This window comes from Sylvia atricapilla, chromosome 9 (genome assembly GCF_009819655.1).
Source record: "Sylvia atricapilla isolate bSylAtr1 chromosome 9, bSylAtr1.pri, whole genome shotgun sequence".
Lineage (NCBI taxonomy): Eukaryota > Metazoa > Chordata > Aves > Passeriformes > Sylviidae > Sylvia > Sylvia atricapilla.
The window spans coordinates 21,212,341-21,228,143 of record NC_089148.1 but is presented as its reverse complement, the minus strand read 5'-3'; the positions used below and the strand labels follow the sequence as shown (position 1 = coordinate 21,228,143).

The 15,803-nt window shown below is 36.6% G+C and overlaps 1 protein-coding gene across 1 annotated transcript in view; it reads left to right on the top strand.

The window, feature by feature from the left end:
- EVI5 (ecotropic viral integration site 5) overlaps positions 1 to 15,803 on the top strand; it is a 72,586-nt gene that overhangs the window by 33,912 nt on the left and 22,871 nt on the right. Inside the window, 5 exon segments of the mRNA XM_066325208.1 lie at positions 3,113 to 3,247; positions 5,306 to 5,446; positions 5,966 to 6,124; positions 7,694 to 7,840; positions 10,618 to 10,713. Of these exon segments, the coding sequence (XP_066181305.1) occupies positions 3,113 to 3,247; positions 5,306 to 5,446; positions 5,966 to 6,124; positions 7,694 to 7,840; positions 10,618 to 10,713 (678 nt within the window).

The following is a 15,803-nucleotide window of genomic DNA, read 5'->3' as shown; positions in this document are numbered from 1 at the left end:
GTGCTGAAGGTTTTAATCTCTGTTCTTTTCCCCATGTGTTTCTAAATGAAAAGGGTAGCTTCTTGCTGGATGTAGACACCTCCAGAATGCAAATCATGTCTTTCCCTGTGACATTGTAATTGTCAGTGATTACCCAGTTCATCAGTCTGAATGCCTTAAAATTGAATCTGATAAATTGGAGGTTAATCAAGCTAAAATTAGTTCACATCTTATTTTTAAATAGGCTCTTCAGCTTTATTATGTGAAGATAGAATTTTAATTGACTAAACATTCAGATGGAAGCATATGCATTTTGCAAGGTAACTTAGAGTGATGTATTTGGTTATTGTAATAGCAACTTCATAATGCGTAGTTTCTTTTCGGGAACTCATGCTAAAATGACTGATAATAATTAAGAACATAGTAATTGATATTGGGCATATATGCCTCTAAATGAGTATTGCAACTTTATGGAAGGCCTCACTTTATTTTACAGTATGCTTTCCTAATCCTGTGTTCAGATTTGCAACAAAAAAGCAGAAATGAAGAATACTGTATTTAGGGAACTACTACAGTTAGTGCTTAAATGTATAAACAAAGTTAGCTGGGAGCTGCTGAATCATCTGTTAATTGCTCTTCAGTATAGTGTACTGGAGAAACATTGTGTAATTATATTTGTCATCAGCCAAAATAATATTTGGTACGGTTATGTTTAAGAAAAGTTGGGTGGAAATATATCCAGTTGTATGAAGCCAAGCAAGGACTTGTTCCTTTCAGAATTAAAAAGCTGTAGAAGTACAGTTTTAGTCCCTTATATTACATGTCTCTTCAACATAGGCAAGAAAGTGTTACTGTGGTTAAAATGTTTGGTGGTGCCTGAAAGTCTGTATTTGCATTGTGACTTTTGTCAAAAATTCTAGGCCTTAAGGCAAATATACAAAAGTAGATCTTTTTCCTGCAATCAACTAAAGAGCAGTTTTCAAACATTGTTTTAACTATAAATTTGTGTTACCTTTGTATTCTAAATTATTGAAATTGTGCTTTGTTTTACTAGGTAGCAAAACTTGTAACTTTTAGTTTGTGAATCTTGATTGCTTTAGTCTTTTTTGATCTTGGCTAGGTTTTTTTGCCAGTGTATCAAGACTTGATTTAGAGTTTTTTGTGACTAAGTAAATAAGTACTCGTAGCTTAGGCAGGCAAAATCTAAAGACAGATTTAAAGAAGGCATGACTCATGCCTGAAACTGGATTAATAACTTTTCTTACATTCTCCATTACTAATTATTTGATAAACATCAATTAGAATTTTATAGAATACACTTACATTAGAGCAAAATCTGCATGTATTCAATTCTTCAAATCTGTTGTTTTCTTTCAATGTCCTGGAAAACAGTGGAGAACTTCTTGCCTTACCAGAGAGAGAACACTGCATTTACTCTCATTCCGGATGTAGCATAGACAGAAATCTGCAACATGAACTGTACAGTCTGTCTAAGTTGCTGTGCGTATCATGGAATGAACTTGTGCAAACAGGCAGGGAAAAAAAAAGAGTGGTTGCTTCTTCTCTGCCTCTGCATGGTGTTATGTATGGTACTTGTGTTGCTATGTGAAGCAACTGTAGAAATGAATCAGCATTGTCCACCATCCTCTTCCTTACGCTAAAGTCAGGTCTGCCTCTGCTGCTCGCTGAGGTAAAAACACTGTGTGGGTTGAGAATAATGTGAATTTGATTAGTATTGTATAAGGGAAAATTAATATTAATGTACAAGGATTATATTCTGTCTGGGTTCTGTGTGTGTTCACATGCACATGGTATGCAGAGTGCTTAAGTGGACAGTGTCGATGACACTAAAAACTGCCTTTGCCTTTTAATGCTTTGCACATGTCCCCTCCATTACAGCTTCCTGTAGGCACATACAAACAGGAAATATAGGAACACTAAGAGAAGTGTACATTTTGAATTTGGATTGTACTGTAAGTCATGACAAAAGGTTTAGCTGGCATACAGAAATATAAAAGCAAATGAAAAAATTATTTCCTTGACCATATAGTTCTATTTAAAGCCTTGTCCTAATTGCCTTTTATTTGTGCATAAAAAGTCAGGGAATGTCACACCCTAACAGAAGCATGTGGAACTGAAGACTTCTGTTCATTTTTAACTGTTTGTGGATGCAGAAAACTAAATTGCTTGATGCAAGTGTAAAGTAATCTTCTAAAAGTTGAATTGTTAATTGAAGGTTAATCTCTGCATCCAAGCATAGTACTTATATTTCACAGTGTAGTTAATGACCTCAAAAAAATATTACATTTTTTTCCTCTAAATGTATTTTTCAGGGTAGTTATGTAAACACAGTAGCTAAACAACTACACTTTGAGGATTTCAACACCCATTTTTTTCTTCAATCAGAAATTTAAAGGCTGATTTAGGTTGGTGTTGTCCATCAAGCAATTTTGACAATCTGTCAAACTGACAAGTCATTTTAAAGTGACCCAGGAAAGAAATAAAATGTATTTTTAAACTATTGATTGGGGGGAAGTTAGTGAGTCTTTTGAATATAAGTGCTTTGCTAGGATGTATCTGAATCTCAGAAGGAATATGTAGTGTGAGCAAATGAGAGCCAAGAGCTGGAGTGAAAAAAGGGGGAAACCCAAGTCATTGTGCATTGAAGCATACGAATTTTATTTTAAATCCAAGATTATGGAAGGATTCTCTTGAATTGGAGTTCAAGTGAATAGGGATTGAGTGATACTTGTATTTTAACCTTGTAATTAGCTAGTCTTTCCTGAGCATTTTTTCTGCAGATTACAAAATATTCACAGATTGTTTGAGAATCTTTCAGTTGGTTGGGAATGAGAGAAAAATGTGTGTTGTTGCTTGTCAGTATTAGTAGGGGGTCTCAGTTTTGTCAGACACATTCAGCTGTGTGGAGGTGCAGTTGCTTGAGAGGCAGAGCAATAGGGATACATTTGTTGGCAGTCTGGATTGATATTAGTAGATTTGTATAAGGTAAGCACTCATGCTGGTATTCCTGATCTTAAGCATTTGAATGTACTTTTCCCACCAAATCTGGTATATAAAACCCCTTTCAAACAATCTGTACTTCATACTAAACATATTTCTGCAAACTTTGTAGCATAAATGCAGTTCACGATACAGTGAAGACTTTGTGCTACAGCTGGAAAAAGAGCTGGTCCAAGCCAGGCTGAGTGAAGCAGAATCCCATTGTGCCCTGAAGGAGATGCAAGATAAAGTTCTAGAGATGGAAAAGGTAAATCAAACCAGGACCCTCTATATAGAACAGCACTAGAGACAGACTACAGGTTTCTATCATTCTTTGCAGAACTGTGCTCTAGAACCTTCTCTTCTATGCTTCTGTGATTGCAAGATGCTTTTCAAACCTGAAAGTACAACAATAAAACCATGGTCTGTTTGCACTGGGAAAGGTTTGTGAATAACCGATAACTTTTCTTCTATTCCTGAAGCCTGCTGTAGTGGAAAACTTGGATTCTGGTGATGTCTTGACAGGAAACATCAATTGTTTCAAAATTATATCCTACAACAAGAGCAGTGGGCTTAGAGTGAGCATTGAGATTATGTGAAACTAAATAGTTTGGGAGGGGAAGAAGAGGTTCAGTATTACCATTCCCATCCCATTATGTGCAGGGAAAGAATCCCTTCACTTCTCAGTATCAGAATCTCTACTGCTTTTTGGGTGCCATGCTAGCTTGTAACTTATTGATGCCAGAGTTCAAGCTGTGCTCAAACCTACTGTCAAACATTTACCTTCCTTTGAAGCAAAATTTAACTGCAAGATAAAATAGCAAAAGAAAAAGAACTGAGTAACTGAGCTGATCTAAAGCATACTTTTTAGATCCTATTGTAATGACTTTGGAATTAGTTTTCTTAGGAAATTTTAATGAGCTATATACCCCAGGCTTTGGCTAGAACTTACTAGCTAATTAGATTAACTTACTGGAGTCAAGATTTATTTTTCAATTATCTGATTGCTTTAGTATTAGTAGTGTGGTAGTTTTTATGTATTGACCATTGGTAAGAATTCAGGATATAAAGTATTCCTCAAAATTCAGGAGACCACGTAATCTTCATCAACATGGAGACAGCATACAATGAAAATGTATCTTTGAAGAAAAACTGGACTAGTGGGGTCAGTTCCAGTGTATCAGGCAAACTCAGACATACAGTAACCTTTCAGTCTATCATGATGAACTTATGTACGTGAGAAAGTGGCTGGAGTGAACTCCCTCATATTGCTCCAGTATAGTTCTTTACTGCTGATAGTGATGAGTCTTCTAATCTGGAGAGCTTCTGCTGAATAATCTGGGACTTGCATGACCATAATGATAGTGCCATAAACATTCAGAGACATATCCTCTCATTTCCTGTGTTTGCCAATGCTCAGATAGCATGATTTTGAAACATGGCATACTAATCAAAGGCTGTTGTGCTGTGTTCTGTTAATCATGTGCCTCAAGAAGACCTGACAACTGTCACAGTATTATACATCTGCAAAACCACTTGATTTTGCTGAAAACAACTGGGAAATAAAGTAGGAAGTGGTGAAGAACAGGTCAGCTTTGAATATTTAGTGACCAATGATTTGTTGTAGGGATATTGATTGTTGTAGGGATACAGCCTGTCCGTTTTCTTATCCGCTTGTATTTTTCCCAGATTTCCATTATTAGGATTTCATCTCTGTTTTGCTTTTCCTGGTGTCTTCATGTTTTCTGTTTAGCCTTCTCTCACCCTTCTGCTTTTTCCTCATGTGTCTTGCACTTTTGTCTCTAAGTCCTCTTGACTGGTTGTTGTTTATAAATATTAACAGATGGTTCCTTTGTCAGCATATCTGTTCTCCTTTTCAAAGGCTGGTGACCTACTTCCTAAAAAATAAAGTTTCCTTTATTGTTTTTCCTGTAAACCTAAATAAAAGTTATAGCTTTAAGGTGTAATTTCAGTTCCTTGTTAGCTTTACTTTTTATCAACTAGATCAAAACCTTTCAGACTACTCTCCATATTTTTGATGATGTGTTCAAATATTGTAAATGTAATATTTTGTTAGGGATACCATTCAGGTAAATCTTGAAGTCAGAATACCTAGTACTACTACATTATATTTTTTTTTAGTTGGCAGTTTATTTATACAGAGTCACTATATCCAGAAGCTTAGATTTTTGAGGGTTTTTATTTTGCAGAGGATATGCATTTCAAGGTTTTTTTAGTTATTGTCCCATGTCTATGTTCTTGGACTGGGTTTCACTAAGCACAATTTTATTAAAACACATATTTAAGAGGATGATCCTTGTTGCAGAGGAACAGCTCCCTTCCTGATGAGGAAAATGTTGCCAGACTACAAGAAGAACTGATTGCAGTAAAATTAAGAGAAGCAGAATCTTTGATGGGTCTCAAGGAACTAAGGCAGCAGGTCAAAGATTTGGAAGAACATTGGCAGGTATGGGTAGCAATACGCTTTTAGGAATTTTTATTTTCAATGATAAAGCAAAAGACTATAGAATTTGGAGATATTGAGATCAAGTAGAAACTAATGATTATGGATCAAATTGCTGAGGTGAGAAAATCCTTAAATTCAGCTGTTACAAGAAACTTGAATTTAACTTCTAAAGTATGTTAGAAATTGGCACCTAGTTGTTACAGATGGCAGAGGATCTGTGCTACCAGCTAACTGTAATGGTAGGAGGGAAGTACCTGATCAGTACTCCTACTTTGCTAAATGTTTAAAAGGGCTAGAAATACACAAGAGTCTCAGGATATAATTTGCAATTCACTGATTTACTGTAGTTGGGAATGAATGTGTTCAGTTTTGTAATTATCCTTAAAACCAGTAAGTCTCCATGGGTTTCTAGCTTTTAGGATTACCAGGGGAACCTTAGCTATTTGTCTTCATACAACTCTGAGACCTTAGATGAAGTAAGGGAACAGCAGGAATGATCAGGCTGGGCTGTTTTTCTAGCGTCATCTGGCTCGTACCACTGGAAGATGGAAAGACCCTCCCAGGAAAAACGCAGTGAATGAGCTACAGGATGAGCTGATGACAGTGCGGTTGAGAGAAGCAGAAACTCAGGCTGAGCTGAAAGAGACCAAACAAAGAATGATGGAGGTGGAGACACAGGTACGTTATTGAACACTAGGATGTGTGAATTGAGCTGGAGGCTGGAAGTTTGGTATTAAATGGTAGACACCTGATGATGATCTTCACTGTCTACAGGCAGGACCTTAGTTGCAAAATGTGGAATGTTTTTACTTCTGTTAGGCGGGGATGGGGGAATCTAGTCCATACAGTCCAACTTTAATGTTTCTTCTTTAATCTTTTCCAGGACTATGCTTCCTGAATTTCTGATTTGGGTTAGTTGGTAGACAATGAGTATGTATGCATCTCAATTCATTAAAATTTAACAGGTGTAATAACAACAAAAACATGTTTAAGGTGTTTTAAATTTCACAAATCTGATTGGCAGTTCTGATCATAGTAATGTTTAGATGGCAGTATGTGCTTTCTTGTGATGACATTGGTGATTGATTATCTGCTAAGGTAATTAATCTGGTTATTAAGCTGCGGACTCAGCAAAGCAGCTGTGTATTGGTCAGGGGTTTTTAGCAGAAGGTTTGCCTTTTACGTGCCAGAATAGAAAAGCATGGGTTGCTCCTGCTGAGTTACTACTCCTGAGGTTTGTGCAGAAAAGACAATCATACCTTAACTGCCAAGATTCTTTTTGTATAGCTAGGGAGTAAGTTACTAAGCACCTCAAATTAAAGTGCACTGAAATGGTGAGTTCCTATTATATTAGTAAACTTTCGCTCAAGATAATAAGCACAATGTGCTGATGATTGAGAAGGATTTGTAATAGATTTCTAAGAAATCTTCCCATTAAATACCTGCTAAATGTTACTTTTTTGAAATAGATCTATGCATCCTAAAAACTAAACAAACAACAGCTTTACTTGGCAAGGTTCAGTAATTCCAGAAACTAGGAGAGCATGTAAGGACCTGCTATTAACCAACTGCAAGGCATATGAAGGCTTCTTTCTGACAGAGGCACCAATTCGTCTATACCAACTGAGCAAGTTTGCTCTGGCCTCACCTTTTCAAGTTTTCACTGTCGTGTCAATATTGTTTTGGTCAGTAGGGGGCGCAGATATCCTGCTGTCTGGCTTACATGTATTTAGGTACTTCAGCGTTACACGTGGAGTCTTTGTATGTGCTTAGACTGTTCAGCTGTCATCTGAGACAAATGGTGTGCACAGCTTCAGGTACAAATGCTGTGACTTGTACTTGTGCACTGATCTCAAGTAAGGTGCCATGTTGCTTTCAGGAATTCACTGGATGGGGAAATGTGCACAGTATTTCTGACATACCTGATCTTTCCTGGATGCATAATGTAGTTGGGATGCAAGTTCACAAAATCTGACTTACTAGGCAACAAATTGGGAAAAACAGATCCACTAGAGCTTTGCAAAAATGTTCTTACAATGAGTCATCTGCTTAAGAACAATTTGAATATCCTGGTCATAAACAAAAAAGCATGCAAACTCTTCTGATTACACTTGGAAAACTGCTTTTTCATCACAAGGTTTTTTATGGTAAATGATTACTAAGTCTGTTTTGTCAGACTTCAGGGAGTTAGATTAATATCCTTTCATTAACGTGTATTTTGTTTCCTTTTTTCATCATAAATTTCAGAATCAGATCAATAGTAACCACTTACGAAGGGCAGAGCAAGAAGTTACCAACCTACAGGAGAAAGTGCAGTATCTTTCTGCACAGAACAAAGGACTTCTGGCTCAGCTGAATGAAGCAAAACGTAGACAAACAGAGATTGAATGCAAGGTAAACAACATCCTGAAAAGAATACTTATGTGCTAATATATGTACATTTTAGTCTTGTCTACCATTGTTGGATGCTATTGTCTTAACTGAGAAGCATAAATCATAAAACCAAAATTCTTTTTACTGATTTTGACAATATCTTGAATTTACCGTCTCACAAAAACCACTTGAGGTTTTGACAGAGCTGTTTCTTTGTGGTCCCATGAAGATAAACGTTTACTTTAAAGCATGGTTCTACTTAAAAAAGTATCTGTATATAATATAAAAAGGTATACTTCACAACAAAAGACTCTTTCAGGTTTTCATTTTTCTTACTGTCTTGCTGGTTCTATTTGTTTCTAGTGGGACTTGAATGTACAGTGCAGCAAAGAAGTAGGTTCTGCTGACTCATCAAAGTCCATCACAAGCTTTTAGGAAAAAGACTCTTAATCTTAATTAGAAGAAATTGCTTCTACTGACTTTCTTCTTTGTCATACTCTCTGGTTTCCTAAGTACTACTTTTTATGCTGAGATTATTTTTACGTATTTTTCTTTTTTAAAATAATCACAATCTTGGTGATGTCTTTTTCATGCAACCCATAACTTATTTTGTTTCATTAGTTTTTGATACTGAAAGTGCTCATTAATCCTTAAGAGATTGAGGATTGAGAGTGTCTAGTCAATATTCTGTTTTTATGTTGGCTATATAAAGAACAGTATGCCTTTAACCTGATTCATGACTTAGTACACATAATTATTCTCAGTGGGATAATACATTTGTAGAACAATGTTCTAGCATTGGAGACAAGTGTGACAGTAATAGACAGAGCACCAGTCATATTCTTTAGAAATTCTGTGAAATTCTGAAAGTAGCTGTGGTCAATAGCCAATGAAATATCTTCACTGATGTACACTAACATTAGATCCTGAAACTTGTTTTGCAGCTAATAGGAAAAAAGGTTACAATTTACACTGTAAGATGTTTTACCAATATTTGATTATATATGAGAAACAACAACAATTTTTCCTAATTCTATTAGTAACTGATATTGGAATTTTTTTTTCTTCTCTTTTTTCAAGTTGTTTGAAATAATTCTTTAGCTTTATTTTTGTCTTGGCTCGGTAGCAATATTTCTACTGTCTGAAAAAGTATATATTTGGATTTTCAAGTCCCCAGTTGTTTCATGCATAACTAACTGGTATGTTATTTCAGGAGCTTGTTTTTTTCTTTTAAAAGATATCTTGAAATGCTTAAGCAGAAATTAAAATTTTTGTAGCCAGTTGCATCTTGTACCACATGTATTGCGACTGTTTTTGTTACAGGTGGGTATTGTTATGTTTTTCCCTTTTTATTTGACTACTGCTTCTACAGCAAGGACTCAATTTCAATTTGTTTCTTGAGACTCACCACTGATCTTTCTAATCAGTGGTGCTAAAGTATTTACAACTTAAGATTTGTACCCCCACCCAGTCTTGTATTTCGTACTATATCAATTTCTGTGGTAATTATTGAGAATGTGTTCTGTTTCAGAGATAAAGCATCAGTGCCATCTAGAGCAGCACTATTGACTCATCTCTGATACTAAAGTCAAACCAAGCCAGTCTTTCCTTCAGCTTTCAGTTAAATACATGCAATCTTGTGGACTTGTCGGTTTGGCTTCATTTGAGCAATCATGCAACAGAATTTAGCAAGAAAGGCTAAACTTTGGCTAGCACATGATAGGTTTCTCTGAAATGGACTCCACTGATTACAAATGCAGTTAATTGGGTCCTGTAGATTATATACCTCAGTTACAGGAATATTTTAACAAAAACATAACCAAACAAATAGCATGTTTAGAAGTAGCTACTATGGATAAGCTTTGATATGTTTGATTTGATCTCAGCTGTACTGTCCTGTACTGTCTAATGAAGGGTGATTGAGTACTGTTAGTCTGAAGCACACATTAAAATAACTGAAGTACTGGAACTGATTTGCGGTAAATACAGTTTAGTTGCACCAGTCTTCTATAAAAGTAGGTGTACCTGAGCCTAATCTGTGTCTTCCCCAGAGCTGTTTGCTCTTCAGCTGATGGTACTGCTCACTCATTATCTAACACTGCTTTTTCTCTGTGGTCGTACCAGGCTGCTGACAATATAACATTGTTTTGTGCTCTGAAGTCTTGAGGATTTGCCTCATAAAACAATTCTTTCTCTCTTTTTCAAACTCAAATTACCTATCATTTATAGACAGACTTGAAGGTTAAACTTACAGGAGGAGGCCAGCTCTAGGTTATGTGCATTAGTATTTTATTCTAAAATGTCTTTGTTATATACTGTGACTAAGCTGGACTAAATGAGGTTGAGAATACATTTGCTTTTGTATTTAATTTTTAAAAATTATTTTTTAGGACAAAGGAAATTATGAAATAAGTAACTATTGTGTAGCTTTGCTGTTTCTATAAATGTAAAGTCCAAAATTAAAGCATGAGCTGGTTTCTTTTATTATGTTGATTCTTTTTCTTAATTTACGATATAATATTTCTGGAAAACAAGAGAGTAATTTTCTGAACCTTGAAATTGATAACATTAAATTTTCAAAACTGCATAGTTGTTTTTTTTTTTTAGATTATTATAATTTAGAGCTTAGATTATTACATACTCCTCCTATGGATTAAAATTAAATTTTACTTCTTTAGAATAGTGGTAGTTTGCACAGCAGTGTATTAAGTTTTCTCAGAATTTTGGGTAAAAGCAGTGCATAGTGTTTAATCAGCTAGAACTGGTACTAGTTAGCTCCCATTTCTGACTTCTTTCAGAGTAAAGAAGAAGTGATGGCAGTACGGCTCCGTGAGGCAGACCGCATTGCAGCTGTGGCAGAACTCCAGCAGCATATTGCTGAATTAGAAATCCAGGTAACAAGTGATGGCATTAAATGTGGAACTTGATACTGATTAGATTTTGTACTTTGTGATTTTTTTCTTCCTCTACTGTGTTTCTTCATTAGCCTACTGTGAATACAAGACACTGCTTTGCTAAGTGGGATAATGCTGTATTGCTGAATTCCTGCATAAGCAAAACCTTAAATCTAACTTGGGTGCATACTTGTGAGCTGTTAATAATTCCTTCTGTACAAATACCATGTTAAAGGCAACTCTTTTTAACTCTGACTTCTGTTTTGTTTTGTTTGTTTGTTTGTTTTTTTCTTGTAATTGGTACTTCTTACTCATTAATAGATGGGATTGAAAACATCCTTTGTCCAAAAAAAGATGCATACAATTTTGATTCCAGCAACCACTTTTTTTCTGTGCTTACTCTTCTGCTATGATCAGTATTGAAGGATTTATTGTAAAACTCTTACTCCCTTTATGTAAATCTTGAAACCAGAAATACATACTGCTACCACGTCACTGTAGGATCTCAAGATAAATTCCCTGGCGTCCGTATTGTTCCTTACACTTTCAGTTCCTTTCGGAGCTTTCACCATCCCATGAACTTGCTGCTTCCTTGATGAGAAAACCAGAAATTGCTGGGCATTATATTTTCTTGGCTTTGGGAAATCATGATGTCTTACTGCAGTCTGACCTTTCTATACTCATATACTGCTGTCCTGTCTGAATCCCGAGGCAAAGTCTTTAATGGTTATTTTTCCAAGTTACAAGCTAGTTATTTTCTAGTTTACTTTTTTAAAACCTGGTATTGCCATCGTGTTTCTTCCCTCTGAGATCTTTCCTTTGAGGTGATTATTTTATTATATTGTTTCAAAGCCACCTTTTCCCTATGATTTCTCAAGTAGTTGTATCTTTTTCATTTCTTCATATATGGAATGTACAAATAAATTTCATTGAGTTTGCATAAGTAATTTTGTTGTACTTCCTCTAGTGCAGCAGGCACTAAATTTATTGAAAGTTCAAGCAATCATTTCTTTAAATCATATAATGCTTAGATAATGCTGTGATCAGTACATTAGAAATACCTAGATAAGTATAGTAAGTGTTGCACATGAATCATTTATCATCTAGTCAGATAACAAGAAAGTAGCTGAGTTAAGGTCAGCCTTCTGCTTAAATTGACATTTAAGGAAAGAGAGAGGGCATTTAAAGGTTACTTCAAACAATGTGATTTTGTAGGTGAGAAGTGAGTACTCATTTTGCATTATTTTTACTTTAGCACAGACTTCAAATGCCATCCTGTTTCCATTATTTGATTGACACATAGTTCTCAAAACGTAGTCAGTATCTTATGAAATGATGAATTCCCTAAAGATCAGTTGGGAATATTTTGATAGCTGTCACACAATTCAAATTATATTAAATTTTAATGTAAATATATCTGACTTGGTTCTCTGTAGTTTGACTGATCAAACCATCCATGCTCCATCATTTTACTGCTCTCTCTTATTCTCTTAACATATTTCTGCTTAACGTAGGGATCCCACAATTACATGTGGATTTTTATAATACTTTGTCATGAGGCAGAAAGAAGTGCAGGAACATAATCTATTTTATGACCCTAGCTAATACATCCAAAGATCATACCGTTCCTTTCTTTTTTGTTATAATATTGCACTCTCTCAGGTTCAGTTGTTTATCCACATCATCTCTCCTTCCTTTTCACAAGTACTACATTGCACAATGCAGTTTTTAGTTATGCTTTTATTATTCCAGGTTGTTTCCTTCCAAACTGCATATCAACTTCCAGTCTTCAGGGTATTCTCAGATTATCATTTGCTAATGATTTCGAGTTTGTTCTTAGTAAGAGTCTTGATTTTCTTCACTAAAGTGAGTGGGGCTGTGCTTTCTTTGTATGCAGTGTGGAAAATTAAGTCATTTTGTGGCTGAGGTTCACGTTCATTTGATGAGTTTGCTCTGTTAGGTTTTTGGTGAACATCTGATCTCAAACTTATGCTAGCAGGAAAGATAGCATCTTCAGTTGTGAAATACAGATTTTGAGTGTGAAGTTTATAGTATTTAAAACAAATGATTTAGCAGAAAAAAGTTCTGCTAATGTTAATTCATTTATTTTTGACACTGTAGACATTACTTTAAATGCTTTTATTGAGCTGCGATAGATGTTTGGTTTTTTTTAAGAGTCTAAGCAGATATTTTTGACCAGAGTGTTTTGCCAGCAAATATGAAACTTATGATCAAAACTTCCTTTTTGGGTATTCATGCTCAAAAGCCTTTGAAACACCTGCACCTAAAAAAAATGTAATAATGGAGTTGGAAATCCTGAAGTCCCAAAGCTTGTAAACTATAAAACATGCAGTTGATAATAGGGCTTAAACAAAAGCAAATTTTTTTAGAAATTTAAAATCTACATAACTTCTTCCTCATTGGAGAAAGAGCTACCTCCCATTCTCCTCTGTTCAGTTTGTTGCTGTAATTGCTGTCATCTGATGTGGGGAGGGAGGCCCTTTTAATCAGGACTTGCCTTAATGACTTGAAATGCAATATTTTATGCCAGAATACATTTAGCCAGTCTTGGAGCACAGGCACCAGGATTAAAGTACAAATGCACAGAGCATCACAAATAGGTCTGCTTGTCATGCTGTTTCAAAGCTGATAAAAATGAAGGGAGGAAGTTAACCTACCACATAACCTTCCCTTTTCTTTGAGGGGGGTGGTGCTTTTCTAAGAAGCTCAAGGGATTCATTGCCAGGTCCACATGGGCCATAGCAACACTTAACCTAAATTGCAAGGTTCTCTTTTTAATGTTTATGTAGGTGTAGGTGCAAGACAGTGATGTTAAATTTGTAACGCAGAGTATCACTACTCCCACATAAGAACTGATCTGACATGACACACACACACACATGCTAGATTTAAATCACAGTTTCTGGGTCTCTTAGTTTTGGTTAGTAATAATGACAGGGATGGAGAGTGAACTATCATTCAATAAGGATGTAATTCTGCAACAGGTTGTCAGTTTGTTATGATGTTAAGAAGTTATTTCTTAATATATTCTAAATGTCACCTCATCTTGTTTCAGCATTCATTTCATCATGCTGAGCTTTTAAACTTTTGTGTATGTATTTTTGAAATGCAATAAGTTGTCCAATACATGATGGATATTCTAAGTCTTTCCTTAGACTTTTCTGTGCAAAAACAGCATGGAATTGAAGTATAACTGAAGTTTAACTTATGTTGCACATACCTAAGCCCCAGAAGTGACAAAGAAAAACCCCAATGTTATAACCCTGCTATGTGGAAACAAAGGTTTACTTTGTCAGCATTTGTCTACCTCTCTGTCATGTCTTTATTTTTCCTCTTACTTGCCAGTTCAGCTTATGTTTGGGAGGCAAACATAGAATCACAGAATGGCTTGGATTGGAAGGAACCTTGAAGATCTTTTTCCAATCTCCCTGCCATGGACAGGACAGCTTTCCCTAGACCAGGTTGCTTCACCATCTTCACAGTAAAGAATTTCTTCCTAATATCCAATCTCAATCTACTCCGTTTCAGTTTAAAGCCATTCCCTGTCCTGTGACTATATGCCCTTGTCAAAACTGCCTCTTCAGCTCTCTTGTAGCTGCCATAGAAAGGGCCTCTAAGGTCTCCCTGGAGCTTTCTCTTCTGTTGGTTGAGCAGCCCAAACTCTCTCAGCCTGTCTTCCTAGAAGTGCTCCAGCCCTCTGATCATCTTAATGGCCTCCTCTGGACTCACTACACCAAGTCTATGTTTTTCCAGTGCTGGGCACCCCACAGACCCCAGGTAGGATCTCACAAATGTAGAGCAGAGGGCAGAATCCCCTTCCTCGAGCTGCTGCCCACACTGCTTTTGATGCAGCCCAGGACATGTTTGGTTTTCTGGGCTCCAAGTGCACATTGCCGATTCATGTCCAGTCTCTCAGCCACCAGCTGAGAGAATCAGAGGCGAGGCTGCTCTTGATTCTTCATCCCTCAGCCTTTATTGATACAGGGGTTTGCCCTGATCCAGGTGTAGCGCCTTCCACTGAGCTTTATTGAACCTCATGAGGTTCCCATGGGCCTGCTCATAAAGCTTGGATGGCATCCCTTCCCTACAACGACTTGGACATACTTAGCAGGTTTCTGGGCTTTGAACAGGACATTTGAGCAATTTATTAAGAGATGAAGGATGGATTTGTGGATGACTGGTCTGCTATTTTTTGTATTTCCACACTGGGGAGAAGCTTACATAGAATCATACAACCATTTAGGTTGGAAAAGACCTTTAAGATCATAGAGTCCAGCTGTTAACCTAGCACTGTCAAGTCCACCACCAAACCATGATCCTAAGTGACGCATCTACATGTCTTTTAAATACCTCCAGGGATGGTGACTCAACTACTTCTTTGGGCAGCCTGTTCCAATGTTTGACAGCCCTTTCCATAAAGAAATTTTTCCTGATATTCAATCTAAGCCTCACCAGAGGTAACTTGAGGCCATTTCCTCATGTAATTTCACTTGCTAGCTGGGAGAAGACCTTGCTATAACCTCCTTACACGTTAGTAGAGTGGTGCTAAGGTCTCTCCTCACTCTCCTTTCCTCAGGACTAAACACCCCCAGCTCCCTCAGCTGCGGCCTGTAAACCTTGGGCTCCAAACCAGCTCTGTTGCCCTTCTCTGGACATGCTCCAGCACCTCAATGTCTGTCTTGTACTAGGGTCCAAAACTGAACACAATATTCAAGGTGCAGCTTTTACTGTAGGGAAGTGGCTATCTAAGAGGGGTCAATCTGCAGCTGGATAGCAACAGGATGCTAGCAGCCCTTATCTTTACTGTAGCCCTTTTCCTTAGAGACATTGTGTCTCTGGCATCCTTGAGGGTGCTTCTGGACAATATCAAATGTGTAGCAGAATCCATAGGAATGCAGATGTGGTTGTCAGATTCGCACTTTTTCATTTTAACCAATAGAATGCTTTCTTTTAGTTTTATGCATGAGCTTATTAGGTGCACTATATATTCTGTAAACGCTTCTAATAAACTGAGTTTTGCCATTAAATCGTATTGATTCGTGGCAATTTCTCCCACTGACCACGACATT